This window comes from Puma concolor, chromosome A3 (genome assembly GCF_028749965.1).
Source record: "Puma concolor isolate L17-30 chromosome A3, mPumCon1.1.hap2, whole genome shotgun sequence".
Lineage (NCBI taxonomy): Eukaryota > Metazoa > Chordata > Mammalia > Carnivora > Felidae > Puma > Puma concolor.
Genome location: NC_141669.1, coordinates 35,641,584 through 35,656,306, shown reverse-complemented (window position 1 = coordinate 35,656,306; position 14,723 = coordinate 35,641,584). Strand labels below are relative to the sequence as shown.

The window sequence follows — 14,723 nt, the reverse complement described above, 5'->3', positions numbered from 1 at the left end:
CCTCCGACACCCCAAAATACAAAAGCACTTTATGTTTTAAAGTTGGGAACTGACAGATCACAATTCAGCACCTAAAAATTTCCCCAGTTGGGTCCTCCTCATTATTTTCGTTGCTAATCACACCCAGTGGCCTTTTTCTAAGTTACTTCTAAGTGCATGGTTAATCCTCTGCGTTGAAAGTACTGCATAAGTCACTGTATTTAAGATGTCTTATGAGGTTGCCCGTGAGAGATCTAATTAAGAGCTCAAACAGGTTGCTATGAACAAAGAATACTCCCATGCTTACCAGATTTACCTACCTTTTCATTGGCTAAATGTAGGAGACAGGCAAAGGCCAGAGGTATAGAGAGGTTCTGAGCCATGAGGGGAGGCAAGCTATAAAACAAAGAGGCAAGTATTTAGCTGGGTCACTGCAGTTCTAGGAACAAAGGCTCTTTCATCAAGTATGAATACACATGTCCAGTGAACAAACTAAGCAGAAACAAAGAAATATTTCAGATGCATTTTATAAGCAGGTTCTTCTAGTTTCTCATTTGGAAATAAAATATCACTTGTCCCATTCCAGCCAATGGTGCAGAAAAATGCCTTTTTAAAAGTTGGTCTATATTAACTCATTTCACAATGCAAAGAAGACACAGAAAAACTGCCCCAAGTATTAAAAGAGCAGAGCGTGTGCAAAGGGTCTGTCAGCCCTGCGGTCACTGGCACGCACCTCTTCTGCAGGTCCTTTGTGAGCCCGCTGAGCATCTTCTCATCAGCCACCTTTCCCATGTCCCCTTCTTTTCCAGTTTCACTGTGGTTTGTCTAACAGAAGAAGGATATTGACAACTCCGATCTGTAGGACCAGTTCACTTTCGAGAAAGCAACATGAACCTAAAGATTGTATCCCCAAAAAGTCTACATCTGAATGAAACCACATTTTCTAAGTTACATCTTAAAGAAAAGGGACCCATAAGGGGATTCCATTCCTTAGCCCTGCACCAGGACACTGACTACCAAGTGATGGTAAATGTTGATGTCAATGTCAATGTAATCCCAGTAAAGGAAAAACTGCAAAAAGTCTTCTAGTTTTCTCTGAGGAAAAAAAATACAAACCAACAAAAGCCATGATCATTTATAGTTTCAACTGGCCTAACGCAGCCAAGGGCAGCACAGAATCCATAATCCATACGGCAAGCAGTTATCAAAGGATATCATGTCTCGTATTTGTGTTACAATAATTCAGAATGTGTACATGGTGGGTGGGATGGGGAGGCAGGACAGGATGGGTGACAGTATACATAAAACAGTGATAGTTATCAGAAGTAGGTGTTCACTATACTATTCTCTCTCTACTAATATGTTTGAGTATTTTCGTGATAAAAGACTTTTTAAAAAAGAATAAATTCTTAGTTAACCATAATCCTTGGAGTAGAGGGTATTCTAAGTTGTTTAAATTCAAAGTTTGGGGTGCCTGAGTGGCGCAGTCAGTTGAGTGTCCAACTCAATTTTGGCTCAGGTCATGATCCCAGGGTTGTGGGATCAAGCCCCACATCGGGCTCTGTGCTGAGCATGAAGCCTGCTTAAGATACTCCCTCTCTCCCTCCCTCCCTCTCTCATTCTCCCTCCTTCCCCCCACCCCCCGTCCCTGGTCGCGTGCTGTCTCTCTAAAAATAAAATAAATCTTTAGGGGCGTCTGGGTGGCTCAATCAGTTAAGCATCCGACTTTGGCTCAGGTCATGATCTCTGTGAGTTCCAGCCCCGCAGCAGGCTCTGTGCTGACAGTTCACAGCCTGGAGCCTGCTTCTGTGTGTGTCTCTCTCTGTGCCCCTTCCCAGCTTGTGCTCTGTCTCTCTCTTTCAAAAATAAACGCTAAAAAAAAAAAAAAAAAAAAAAAAACCCTTTAAAAAATAAACAAATCTTCAAAATAAATATATAAATAAATAAACTCAAAGTTTACGTAGAACCCCTTTGTTACTTTTTTTTTTATTTTTAATTTTTCAAGATGTTTTATTATTTATTTTTGAGAGAGAGAGACAGAGTGTGAGCGGGAGAGGGGCAGAGAAAGAGGGAGACACAGAATCCAAAGCAGGCTCCGGTCACTGAGCTGTCATCACAGAGCCTGACGCGGGGCTCAAACTCATAAGCTGTGAGATCATAACCTGAGCCAAAGTCGGACACTTAACCGACTGAGCTACCCAGGCACCCCACCCCTTTTCTACTTTGTAAAAAGCGCATTTCCCTTACATTTGCATCCTATTCAGTTTTAGGCATATGATTGAAGCCTTAGCTGATATGTAGGACTACACAACTCAGGGTCCTCAGTCAAATCATGATTGTCACTTCTCAGCCAACAGGAGAAGGTATAGGAGAACGGGTTGGGTTTGGAAAGCTCAGAACATTGTCTGAGCATTAGCGGTCCAATAGAGAGGATGGAAGGATTCTGGTCAACTGAGAGTTCCATTTAGTTGGAAAGAGTCAGTCAAGGTTTCACCTTGTTCTGAAGGAGAAAGAGACAATTTGACAAAATTGTTTTTAACTATTTTCCTACTTTGATTATATTTCCCAAATCAAGAAGTATTAGATCAAAGGGCTTAAACATTTTATGGCACCTGAGATGTTAGAATTTGCTTTCCAAAAGGGTCATTTATCAACTTAAATTGCACCAGCAGTGAGTAAGTGCTCCAAGCTTTTCCTCAACTCTGTACTGAAAAAATTGTTGAACTGCTAAAGTTGCTATTTTAAAGGAGCCTAAAATGCTTTCATCTGTATTTTTTGATTACCAGCAAGGCTGAATAATGTCACATGCACTAGTTTACCATCTGCATCGCCTTTCGTGTGACTTGCATGTTCATATACTTGGTTCATTTCTCTTTCAGAAGGTGTGAAGTTTCTTTGTATTTCTGAATGAATGCTTTCTGAATTCACGCCATTGATCTTAGAGCCTTAACCATGAGCTATTCCCCTCCCACATGCCGGGCACCTAGAGAGTAAGCAGAACATGTTACCTCCGCGTCTGCGTGCTTGGAGAACTCTGTCAGCAAACTCCACATGCTTTGCTTCAACTTCTTCATGTCCATCTTTTTGGCAGTCTTGGCATAATGAATTTCAATTTTATTTACCTGCAATAGATATATAACCAAGTAAAACTAAGTAAAATAAAAAAAAAAAAATTACCATCAACCCATTGTAAAATCAAAAGTCTGGAGTTCAAATAAAGAATCTAGTTTGGTTTAATCCAAGGAGTTCTAGAACTTCCTTTGGATATACCAAAATAGAGTCCCTTCCTTTAACCTAATTTCTTGTTGATCAAGTATAATCTACATTAAGACTAACCTGGAAAGAGACATAGGTCAATCAAATACATATGAAATCACCAAGCCTGTCACTTGGTATGGGACAGATGCTTAATGCATGATAATTTAATACAAATTGAATCTGGCCAAGATTTTCCAGAGACAAATAGCTAGCCTCACGCAATCAGCACAGAAACCGATTTTCCCCGCCTGCAGCCTTCATTCACATACTTTACCACTTTGCTCCTAGTTATATGGTTTATCACAATCTCTGGAGAGATGACTAGTTCTACACATACTTAATTAGCATCAGCTCATTCCCAACACAGCCCTACTTAAGAGTCAGCCACTTAGAGAGCAACGACTTAAAATGGAGGGGAAAAAAAAAAAAAAATCAAGCCCAGACCAATATGACTCTCATATAGGAGGCAAATTAAATAGATCTCAGGCAAACAATATAATTCTCAGCTTTCACCTCTACCTTCTGAGGTTCAGCTACCAGATTCGACTCCCCATAAGTGGTGATGTCCAATCCTTGGACTTCAGGGATATCATCATTCTCTTGTGTTGTTTTAGGTGGATGGCAAGATGTAAGGTCAAAGGTCCCAACTGGTCCCACAAATAAATCATCCGACTCTTCATAATCACTGTCAGCAGCCTGGGCAAGAAAACAGTTCTTCAAGTTTGGCAGAAGCTGTCTGAGAGGCTTAGAAGTATCCTTGAAAAAGACTGTATTTACACATCAAGAGCAGAGCACCTGAGAGTTCATTGTGTGAGTCAAGCCTATGATGGACTTCTAGGTGCCTCTACTTATCTTCCTGTTATACATAAACCCTAAGAGGAAAGCTTCTGTTAACTAAGACCTCTAGAGCAAGTTAAAAGGAATTCAATAATCACAACTGCCAGTATCACCTTTGGCTTCAGGCCAACTTAAGATTTCATTTTATAGAAAGCATTCTTGAAACACTGGAGATCTGACCCACATCCCTCACCCAATGTGAGCACAAGAGTCGCCAGGGGTCTCCAGCCGGCCACAGGATTCCAGTCCGGGAGCCATGAAAAATTCATTCTTGGACCAAGGCCAGCAGGAATGGATCAGATCTCTGGGCTGGGACCCAGGACTTGTTTTTAGCAGTGATTCTTTTTTAGGGTGATTCTTAAATACTCGGAAAGTTTGAGAAGCACTCAAGAGGTCTGGATTTTCACTAAAATGTAACAACGCAATTCTCCACGTAAGATGGTAAGATGAACAAACTATTCTGCAGTTCTTGTCCCTCTCCCTACAGGGACACAGATGAGGCTTAATATTTTCCCCCTTTCTGTTATTTACATTTGCTATCTCATTAGTGGACTCACAATAGGAATACTGAGATTATTTAGCCTAAACCTAGATCTAAATTTGGGGAGTAGCTTGTATAAGTTTGCAATGTAAGAACCAAAATCAGAGGTAGAAGCCTGGTCTCCTGAATCTACCCTATAGACTTTTTGCCTATCAGATCACACCATCTTCACATGTCTATGTGCTCTGTCTCCCTAGCCGAAATACTAGCTCCTCAGAGCAGGAAGAGTATTTTCCTTTGAAATCCCAAAATAGCCAAGATAAGTGCTTTGCACAGGCTAAAGATATTGACTGGTTTATTGGAGTATGATCATTCGTTTCCGCATGTAGGACTGGCGGCAAAGCAGGCCAAGGTGTTGGCTGTTTCCTCAGCTTTGCTCATTCCCTGATGCCTGGGGCAGGGCAGGCAGCCACAAACTCCCCACCTCATTTAGAATTTCCTGCAGCTTTCTACCATATAGGAAAGAAGGCTCTTCCACTTAGAAGAGAGGACAGAGCCCTTCTCTCCTTTACCTGTAATCCAGGGCAAAAGTTGGAGGTGTCGTTAGGGTTGTTGTAATCATAGTCTCCAATTTCTTCATAATGTTCAGTTCCTGCCCTCTGGCCTTGGGCCATCTTAAGTAACTAGAATGAAGGAAAGAATAACAGTAGAAAGCAATTTCTAGGAAAGCATCTCTAAACTAAGATGGACAATAACCTTAGTTCTTATGATCAATCTCCTAGAATTATAGAATTTTAGGGGTGCCTGGGTGGCTTAGCCAGTTAAGCGTCTGACTTCATCTCAGGTCATGATCTCACGGTTCGTGAGTTTGAGCCCCACGTCGGGCTCTGTGCTGACAGCCCAGAGCCTGGAACTTGTTTCAGATTCTGTGTCTCCCTCTCTCTCTTCCCCTTCCCTGCTCATACTCTGTCTCTCTCTGTCTCTCAACAATAAAAATGTAAAAAAAAAAAAAAAAAAAATTAAAAAAAAAATAGAATTATAGAATTTTAGAGTTCTAAGGGCCCTGAAAAGTCATCTTAATCCTGACAACTTCAACTGCACAGCTCCGTTCTAGAGCAAGCCCTGGGGTAGCAGGGCTTGGAGACTCCATCCAACCCAAATAAACCAGAGAGCTGGTGTGCAATTAGGTCTGTGCACAACTTTATTGGAAAGGGTTTCTTCATTAAAAACAAAACTGCCTAAAGCTATCTGAAAAGAAGTCAACTTGGTTGCTGCTCGAGCAATTCTGAGAAAACCCATTCACAATTTTAATTCACAGGCAGCCTGTCTCATTTCTGGGACAATCATAAGAAACATCCAGCTTTTTTCCCTGTTGTTACACACAGGGTCCTTGTTCTGCCTTCCAGAGCCTCAGAGAACAAGTCTGCCTCCTCCTTTGGGAATGCCTGTGACCACAGCCCTTCAGATATTTGCTGATCATTAGACCAGTGATTTTTGCCTGAGGGGTTTCTCTGGGGAGAAGGACATGAGGCTGAAGGTATGTAGTTTACAAAGCATACTGAGTATTTTAATACAACTCTATACCCAAAAGCAGCCAAAAAAACCCTTCACAATGTTTTTATAATACAAATCCAAAAATAATATTCAACAATAGGCATTTATTGTCTACTTTCTTCCACTGTTCCTCCTATAACACTATTTCTAAATCTCTCTCCATTTAGGATACTCTCCTCGAGGCACACTCTAAATTGTCCACAGTCTACAAAAAGTGTTTCAGGAAGGGAATATGACAGCGGTTGCTATTAGAATCCCCTTGCAAGATATTAAACTGGATGGGTGGTTGATCTGTATAGTCTCTAACCAAATAGTGCTTATTAATCCAGCATCTAATTTCCAGGGTTTCCAGAGCTTAACAGTCATTTTCCCAGTGTAACTCTGCTGGGAAGGTCAGGGATCTCCAGCTCCTGCTGCCTGGCTGCCCTACCACACACAGTGAATTTGTTCCCATGGACAATCAGAAGCAAAAGTTCTTTCTTCTATAAGAGACAATCATAAAACAAAAAACAAAAAACCACCCCCTGGAATGCAAGGTCTCAATGACTTTGTTCTACCACCTTAACATCTGAATATGCAAATTCCCACGAAGGCCACAATCTTCAAATGCTCACAATAAGGGCTTGAGGGAAAAGGGGGTGGCTTGTGGCCACAGAGAGCAGCTCCAGGCTGGGCAAGGTTTGAGAAGTGTCCTACCATCCTGCTCTTCCGCCACAGGGTTCCACTTCTGATCAGAACGAGGGCGCTAGCATCTTACCAATACTGACCATAGCCATACTCTCTCGTACTGCGGTTTTGTTATCTCTTTCTGCACTTTTAAGAGTATTTCTATTAAGTAAACAGTGTTGATTAAAAAGGAAAATAAATTACTGTTGGTTTATAAAAACACAATGTGAGATATCAGTGATTTGGGGGAACTGTATACATATCATTACGGTCTTGTACAGAAAGAGGCAAAATAAGGAAGAGGAAACTGAAGACAGTTTGTGTATATGATGCCACAAGACTAGAACCACCAGGAATGCAAATGAACGGGGGTCTAGATAAATGAAACCTAGCTTGAACCACTGACTGGTTACCCTGGCAACAGTGACATGCGCTTGCTACCAGCATCACCAGAAGAACCACAGGCAGATGAAGCGAACGGCGACTAGGTACAGCACCAAGTGGTCTGGAGTGCTCATCTTAACAGAGGAGCCAGGAAGGTTGCGCAGCACTGGAGAACTCCCTGAGGACTGCACAGTCAGACACTGGCACCTACATCACCCCTCATGTCACAGTCTACACCCCGTCCACACCCTGACCATGAGGAAGGCAACGTGGGCTGGGGACAGCATCTGCCTAGTGAATCCACCACCTCAACGAGAAAGTAGAGAATCAAGCAATAACTAACATCTTGTAAGAACCTCAACAAAAGATTGTTTATCGCCCTAGCATTTCAGCGTGTAGGGCTCAGTGTCCATCCAGAGGTCTAACCAACTGATGTATTTCAAATCTTTGGTGTGCATCTATCCCATAAGCTTTCCCTTTAGCTCTGCTATTCCTACTGCGTCTTCCAGTAACTGCCCTGGGCTAACACACATCTCTCCTCTCGCTCTCTCCTTTTCCTTAAAGGCACTGTCTGACAGTCACACTACCCATCATCCGATACCTCTGATGCTATCAGCAGGTTAGACAACAGCAGCAGCCTGAACGAACCAAGAACAGTCTTATCCTGGTCTTACCCTGGTTCCTGGTTTGAGATGCAGCTGGACAAGATTATCAGTCTCATAGAGGAAATCCGTAGGAAGAGTGGTAGCTCTCCAATTCTGATTCTCCAAAGTGGATTTGGTCAGAATAGTAGCAGCCTATTAAAAAAAAAAAAAAAAAGTTTTTAGGCATCTTTAATAAGAATGTTCAAAACATATATATATATTTTTTTAAGGAGCTTGGAAAGGATTTGGGCAGCACTAGTCTACTGTCAGAATTCCCAGTTCCATGTGAAAGAGTGATTTTGCTAGACATTATTCATATTCTAAACCTGATTCTATCTGCCACTGAGTTCGGGGTTTTTTCTCAATTCCTCTAGAGACTGAGGGAGAATGAAACCATCTATTTACTCTAAAACTTGTATTTGTAATTAATTGTTTAAAAAATCACATCTGTGGGGCATCTGGGTGGCTGTTGGTTAAGCGTCCAACTCTTGATTTCGGCTCAAGGCAGGATGTCGCCGTTTGTGAGTTTGAGTCCTGCATTGGGCTTCATGCTGACAGCACGGAGCCTGCTTGGGATTCTCTCAATCTCTCTCTCTCTCTCTCTCTCTCTCCCTCCCTCCCTCCCTCTGCCCTTCTCTTGCTCACATACACTCTTGCTCTCTCTCTCTCAAAATAATAAACTTAAAACAAAAATCACATCTAGGGGTGCCTGGGTGGCTCAGTCGGTTGAGCGTCTGACTTCGGCTCAGGCCATGATCTCACAGCCCATGAGTTTGAGCCCCGCATCGGGCTCTGTGCTGACAGCTTGGAGCTGGAGCCTGCTTTGGATTCTGTGTCTCCCTCTCTCTCTGCCCCTAACCCACTCGCATTCTGTTTCTGTCTCTCTCAAAATAAATAAATACTAAAAAAAAAAAAAAAAAAAGAAAAATTAAAAAAAAATCACATCTGAAAAGAAAGAAGAGTAAAAAGAGTAATTTAAGAAAGCACATATGCTAATAAATCTAGCACAAACCTTTGTTTTTCGAAAATATATGTCAAAGTCAATATCATCATCAAAGTCAATTTCAAAATCTTTCTTTGTATTCTTCTTCTTGTTTTCTGATTTGGAGGCAGCATCATCTGCAGAAATGAACACAGACATCAATACCGTTCACCTCTGTGGACAATATTTACCCATTCTGCAAGATCCTTATCAATGGCAAAATACCATTTTTATCTGAACAACATAATGGCATTAGGAAAGGCAAACCACATACCTATTTCATCAACTGGTAATTTGTGGTCTTGCTAACAAAACACAATAAAAAATATGCTAATTAATCCCTTCCATTCAAAGATAGAATGCAAAACATATAACGCTGGCAAGCCCTTCAGAGTTCTAGAGTCCTGCCTTGTAAGCTTGTGGTCATCCCCACATATGCTGGATGGTCACTGACACTATGTGTTCAAGTTCCATCTAGAAGTACATACGTTTGAGTCGGGGTCTAAAGCGCCAGTGATCCGGGCCAGCCCACATCGACATGGTACGGGGACTAAAATAGGAATATTCTCCAGGTTTCATGGACAGAAGGGGGCACATGGTCCTAATGTCTCCATCCCCAAGGGGAATCATTTCTTCCCTGTAACACACATGAAATCACATTTTTAATGTACAACCATGTACATGTCAATATATATAACACAATCACGCATTTATATGTAAAGCAGCATGTGAGGCAACTGAAGACTACCTACTCAGTTTTCACAGATGGGCAGGATTTCTAAGAGTTAGTTCAATATAAATACTTCATCGTTAAAAATCCTTTAGTTTTTACTTAGTCAAAGTGCTTTTGCTTCTCTTAATTTTATAACAATACGGTCATAGCTATACAAGGAGGTTTTAAAGTGCTTCATAAAATGCAAGTTTACCCACTTGAGAGACAAGAAAAGTGGCAGAGAGAAAGTTGCACTGCACAGTTAATAAAATGCCAGAGCTGGGAGTTGGACACAATTCTCTGAATCAGCTTCAAGATCTTTCCATATGGAAGATTTCCCACCACACAAGATGATAATCTCTCTCTCATTCTTTCTTCACCATCCTTCCAAAAGTGAGGGCTCCAATAACACTAGTGTAATGTCTACCAAGAGTGAAAAGATGTTATTCTAATTTGTCCCCCAAAATGATCGGGGTGGGGGAGGGGCACTTGTAATCCGTTAAGCCATCTTAGCTTTATTCTTTGCTGTGTGTGAAGTCTAACTGGCCAGTCCAGAATGGCAGTTTTGGGTTGATTTTTCAACCTTTCTACAAGGTACTAGTATGTGCGAGGTAGCTTTCTCCTAAAGGCCCCTGACACATCAGAAAGTATGTTAGCGCTGCTATACTGCCCTCTAAAGGTAAAGGTAACAAGGAAACTTCAGGCACCAAGGGGTTTTTCATCCATACTGTGCGATCCATATACACACAAATCCTCTTTACATCAAACCTTATGGAATAAGGTTAAAAAGTTTTAACAGGGGACTTCACCTGTATCTACAGAATATTTATTTAAAAACTAGGAAATGGATTTGTATAATTATTGTGCAATTAAAACTTAATTTTAAAAATAAGAATATGCTCAAAAAAATTCACATTTCCAGTCTGTAGAACGCCCATGTTACTGATAACAACTGTACTACACTGTGAGCTCCAGAGGGAGAAAGACGATGCCTTCAGTAGAATCTCTGCTCAATTCTCACAGATACTGTTCTGTTTCGGCAGTCATGCTGGGAATTTATTGGGAACTTATAGGCTAAGCTATAAAGAGCTTGGCCCCCATCTCCTGAGAATCTGTGGGCCATGGCAGGGCTAAGGCCCTTGAGGCTTGAACTCTAGCCATTTTATCTTATGATACACAATACTATGTGGCAGGCGCCCTACTGGTCCTAAGTCCCTGACTCAACAACCAACCTACTTCATGATCTATCCAGTTTTCAAGGCCTACCCCCCACCCCCATCAAGCTTCTCTAATCCCCTCTGGGGGAACTACTTCCTTTACCTGCTCCCCCACCACAGGGCTCCTCCTTCAATTCAGCACCAGTTCAGCACATCACACTTTAACCTGCAGGGTAAAGGTCTCCTCCCAGTTGGCTTCTAGCACATCACCCGGCACTCAGGAAAATGCTTCATTCTTACATGCATGGAGCGGGCTGTGGTGGGCCCCGGACTATAGACTAAGTCTGTAACCACAGCAAGCACCTGTACAGAGAGATTGGCTAGAGCACACGTGGCCCACTGCTGCAGGAAGAGGGAATGTGCCCAAGATGCTGCTGGACATACAACACTTCTGTCAGGCCTGGCCTCGTTAACAGATGATGTGCACAGTTGTCCAAGTGTTGCCATCCAGGGACCAATAACATGGGGCGTCCTACAGAACACTGGAACTTCTAATTCAGCACTGCCATAACCCACCTTGAGCTAGAGAAGCCCTTAAAGACCTTTTAGTCCAGTACAGTGTCGTCATCACGGGTGCACAGTACAATCACCCAGGAAAAGTTTGGGAAATGTGACAAAGAGCCTGGCTTCAGGGACTCTCAGTGAAATGCTCTGGGGTGGAGCCTACTATCCAAAGTTCATTACATGCAGCCAGAATTGGCCAAAGGTGCTGAGTGATACCCAGCTCCATCCCAGTATTTAACTTCTCTGAGCCTGTTCCCCCATCTGTGAAGTGGGGATAACAGGACTTAATGATAAGGTTGTTGTAAGGCTTAAGAAATGACATTTTCTGCACTACGTAAATTATGTGAGGTAATGCAGGTAAGGCACCTGGCATGGGTCTGGCACAAAGCCAAATAATACAGCACTCATGAGCTCAGACGTTATTATTATCTAGTCCAAACCCTTCATTTTCTGGATGAGAACACAAGACCCTAAAAGGTGATGCCACTTGCCTCTGCCCCACATCTCACATCTATCAATGACAGAGTCAAATCTGTGCAGTTTAAATATTGACTGAGCTCTCGGGAAAGAACAGCACCAGGCCAAGGATAGGGATTTCAAGATGGACAAAACCTTAGGCTAGAACCTAAGCCCCCTGGCCCCAATGCATTCAGTAGGATGGACTCTACGATTTCGTTCTGTTTGAAACTGGAGAGAAACGGAGACATTTATTCAAAATACCAAAATGGAAGTAACTAAAGCCCTTTGTTACCATCAATTCCTCAGATGCCAGGAAAAGTAACAGTTGTTCTCTGACATTTGAAAATGATATTAAAAGAGCTAATCCCACCAACCTGCCTACCATTTCTCACTTTGTAGATGATAGGATAGGATGGGAACGGGGACAAGACTGCAAGTATAATAATAGTACAAATCAGGAGAAGAAAGGACGGTGCCAAAGGTCTTAGATGGTAGTTTTGCCTTGAGGTGCTAAATGTTTAGCCCATCACTATCTACTCCGATTTGAAGAGACATTATCAATAAAATCATTTCCCACATAAGCAGACAAATTATACAGGACAACTTCTAAGGTTTTACCCCATAGCAAACCAGCTTAGCTGTCCCCAGTCACAGGCACACAAAACTGCTGTAGGCACAGGGACTGTTCGTTTGTAGTCTTATGGAATCTCCCACACCCAAGCCTATTCATGACCTTTAGAGGCCCTTGGTACTACGTGATTATGATGCTTCCAAACCATATTCAAAATTAAAACAATACTAATCTCTTCAGTACGTATAAAAAGGCCCAGAAAGCTCTGATTTTCTCCTATGCCTACTAGAGTAATAAAAAATTTAAATTACTACAGGCTAATTCCTCCTGCCCAATATGCTCAGTTTTATTTGCTTATTTAGTTTCCCCTGCTTTGCTTATCCCTGGTCTGCCTATCTGCCTATCTGGTAACTGAACACTGCCCAGCCCCCCTTCTTTGCTTGACCCTGAAGAGGCAGGGGCCACTGTTTCTGTAAGCAGCACATAAGCCTGTTTGTGTCTATAAGTGACATGCAGGGATGTAGCCAAAAGCCAGACTATGCATCATGTGTAGAAAGAAAGCACACTCTGCGCTACCAAAACACGTAACAAGAGACACCACTGAAGTAGCTCCTGTATCCCGGGTACTTTTTTCCAGCACTTTACATATTTTAGTTCTATCCTTACAAACTCCCACAGTGTCAGTTTTATAACCACTAAGTTGCTGAGCCAAATTCACAGGCAGGTGTGATTCCGTGAGTCAGAACGGCTCAGCCTGTGTGGACTACATGGCCAGCACGCCAGCCTAGCCAGTCTCAGAGATGAAATTCGACTGTCTCAGCAGGGAAAGAACAAATGGAAAACTCCGCTGGAAACATCTGTGGCCCTGAGAGCCTTACGGGCAGCTGTGAGTGTGGCAGGTTTCCTTCCAGCTCCTGAACTCAGCGTTGTCCCCAGCCATGCTGTGCTCAGGCTCGTCATTCGCATCAAAGTCGTCCTCCATGGGCCCATCAGGAAAATCCCCGCAGTCATCCTCCTCTACCTCGGCGTTGATGTCAAACACCTGTTCGTTTTTCTTGAACTTGTCTACCAGGGCAGACACGGACTGGAGAGGACAAAGAGAGGGTTCTCTAGTACTCCCCATTCCCACGGCCACCCCAGCCACCGCTGGAGGAACAGACTCCTTTCTCATCCCAAAATTCGAGTTTCCAGCCTCTCCTCCCACCTCCCCAGAGCCAACGTTCTCACGATAGTAAAGCGCTGAGGAAGTTTATATTGTGCAGCACAGGATGAAGCTGTATTGTCATCAGGCACATTTTGTAAAACATGAAACAGGAATCTGTATCCATTAACTACATGTTTAGAGAAAACTGTTTTCCATGGAGACCATTTATTCTGGAAGTGGTAGTATGTAGGCTAAAGGGGGCCATACTAAAAATATACAGAGGAAAGCTCTACACATGACAATTTCTCAGGAAACTCTGTGCCAAGGGACTCAACCCTGAAGAGCAGGAAATTCCTCGAGCCTGACAGCAGCCTGAGACCAGAGGACTGGAATTAACCATGTTAGAGGGTAAAGCTAATTAAAAAAATGCACACCCAGGAATGACAGGGCTGCCTCACCCTCCATTCCTAGCCCCCAGGTTTTAGTCCTTACAGAAGGGCCAAGGGAAATATTTTCTATACTCTTGGCCAAATAAAAATGATGCCACAGTTTTGGTTCTCACTGGGCAGGACTTGTCTTGGGCCATCTCACTGAAACCATGAGCAGTTGGACAAATGCCTAGAGCCCTTACAAGTCTAAAAATTGAACTCACCTCATTATGTGCCTCGCTGTCCCATTTAGTGAACTGGAACCCGGCCAGGGAAGGGCAGATCTGGCAATCTTCCACACACTGTTGCAAGGGCGCTGGAGAGAACAGAAGATGGCAAAGAGGGACGATGGCAAAGAATGTGGATGGAGCACACTCCTCCCTGCTCAGAACGACCAGAGCAGCACGATGGAGATGGGAGGCTCAGTTGCCTCTTGTTCTGTGGCAGAGGCTGGCTGGAGGCCAAGCTCCAGGTCACAGACTTCTGTCCAGGGAGAGGGTGGTGCTCCAAAGACATACCCACACTGGAAGCAGGCTCCACATTGGCATTCCAAGAATTACTGAAACATTAGGGCAGAAACCTGAAGCACAGACATTTGACTCTGAAATGGACTCTGTGCCCCTATGCTATAGCTGGGAAATCAAAAACCCTTCCAAAAAGTATACCAACTGGGGGTACCTGGGTGGCTCAGTCAGTTGAGTGTCCGACTTCAGCACAGGCCATGACCTTGCAGCTCGGGAGTTTGAGCTCTACGTTGGGCTCTTTGCTGTCAGCACAGAGTCCACTTCCGATCTTCTGTCTCCCTCGCTCGCTCTGCCCCTCCCCTGCTTGTGCTCACTCTCTCTCTCTCTCAAAAAAAAAAAAAAAAGTGTACTAACTGCACAACCAATCATGCAATGCTAC

The 14,723-nt window shown here is 43.1% G+C and overlaps 1 protein-coding gene across 4 annotated transcripts in view; it reads right to left on the bottom strand.

The window, feature by feature from the left end:
- The window catches only part of NCAPH (non-SMC condensin I complex subunit H), a 34,259-nt gene that overhangs the window by 4,051 nt on the left and 15,485 nt on the right, over nt 1–14,723 (bottom strand). For 3 of the 4 annotated variants that reach the window (XR_015249020.1, XM_086700479.1, XM_086700478.1), the window contains exons 8-17: nt 14,045–14,136; nt 13,127–13,332; nt 9,274–9,422; nt 8,816–8,922; nt 7,834–7,956; nt 5,128–5,238; nt 3,751–3,933; nt 2,988–3,101; nt 713–804; nt 300–375 (exon numbers count right to left, since the gene is read on the bottom strand). Coding sequence is in view for 3 of the 4 variants with exons in the window: in XM_086700479.1 (XP_086556605.1) it covers nt 300–375; nt 713–804; nt 2,988–3,101; nt 3,751–3,933; nt 5,128–5,238; nt 7,834–7,956; nt 8,816–8,922; nt 9,274–9,422; nt 13,127–13,332; nt 14,045–14,136 (1,253 nt within the window). In the remaining variant the exon portion in view is untranslated. The remainder of the gene's footprint in view (nt 1–299; nt 376–712; nt 805–2,987; nt 3,102–3,750; nt 3,934–5,127; nt 5,239–7,833; nt 7,957–8,815; nt 8,923–9,273; nt 9,423–13,126; nt 13,333–14,044; nt 14,137–14,723) is intronic. The other variant, XM_025927279.2, reaches the window with a different exon arrangement.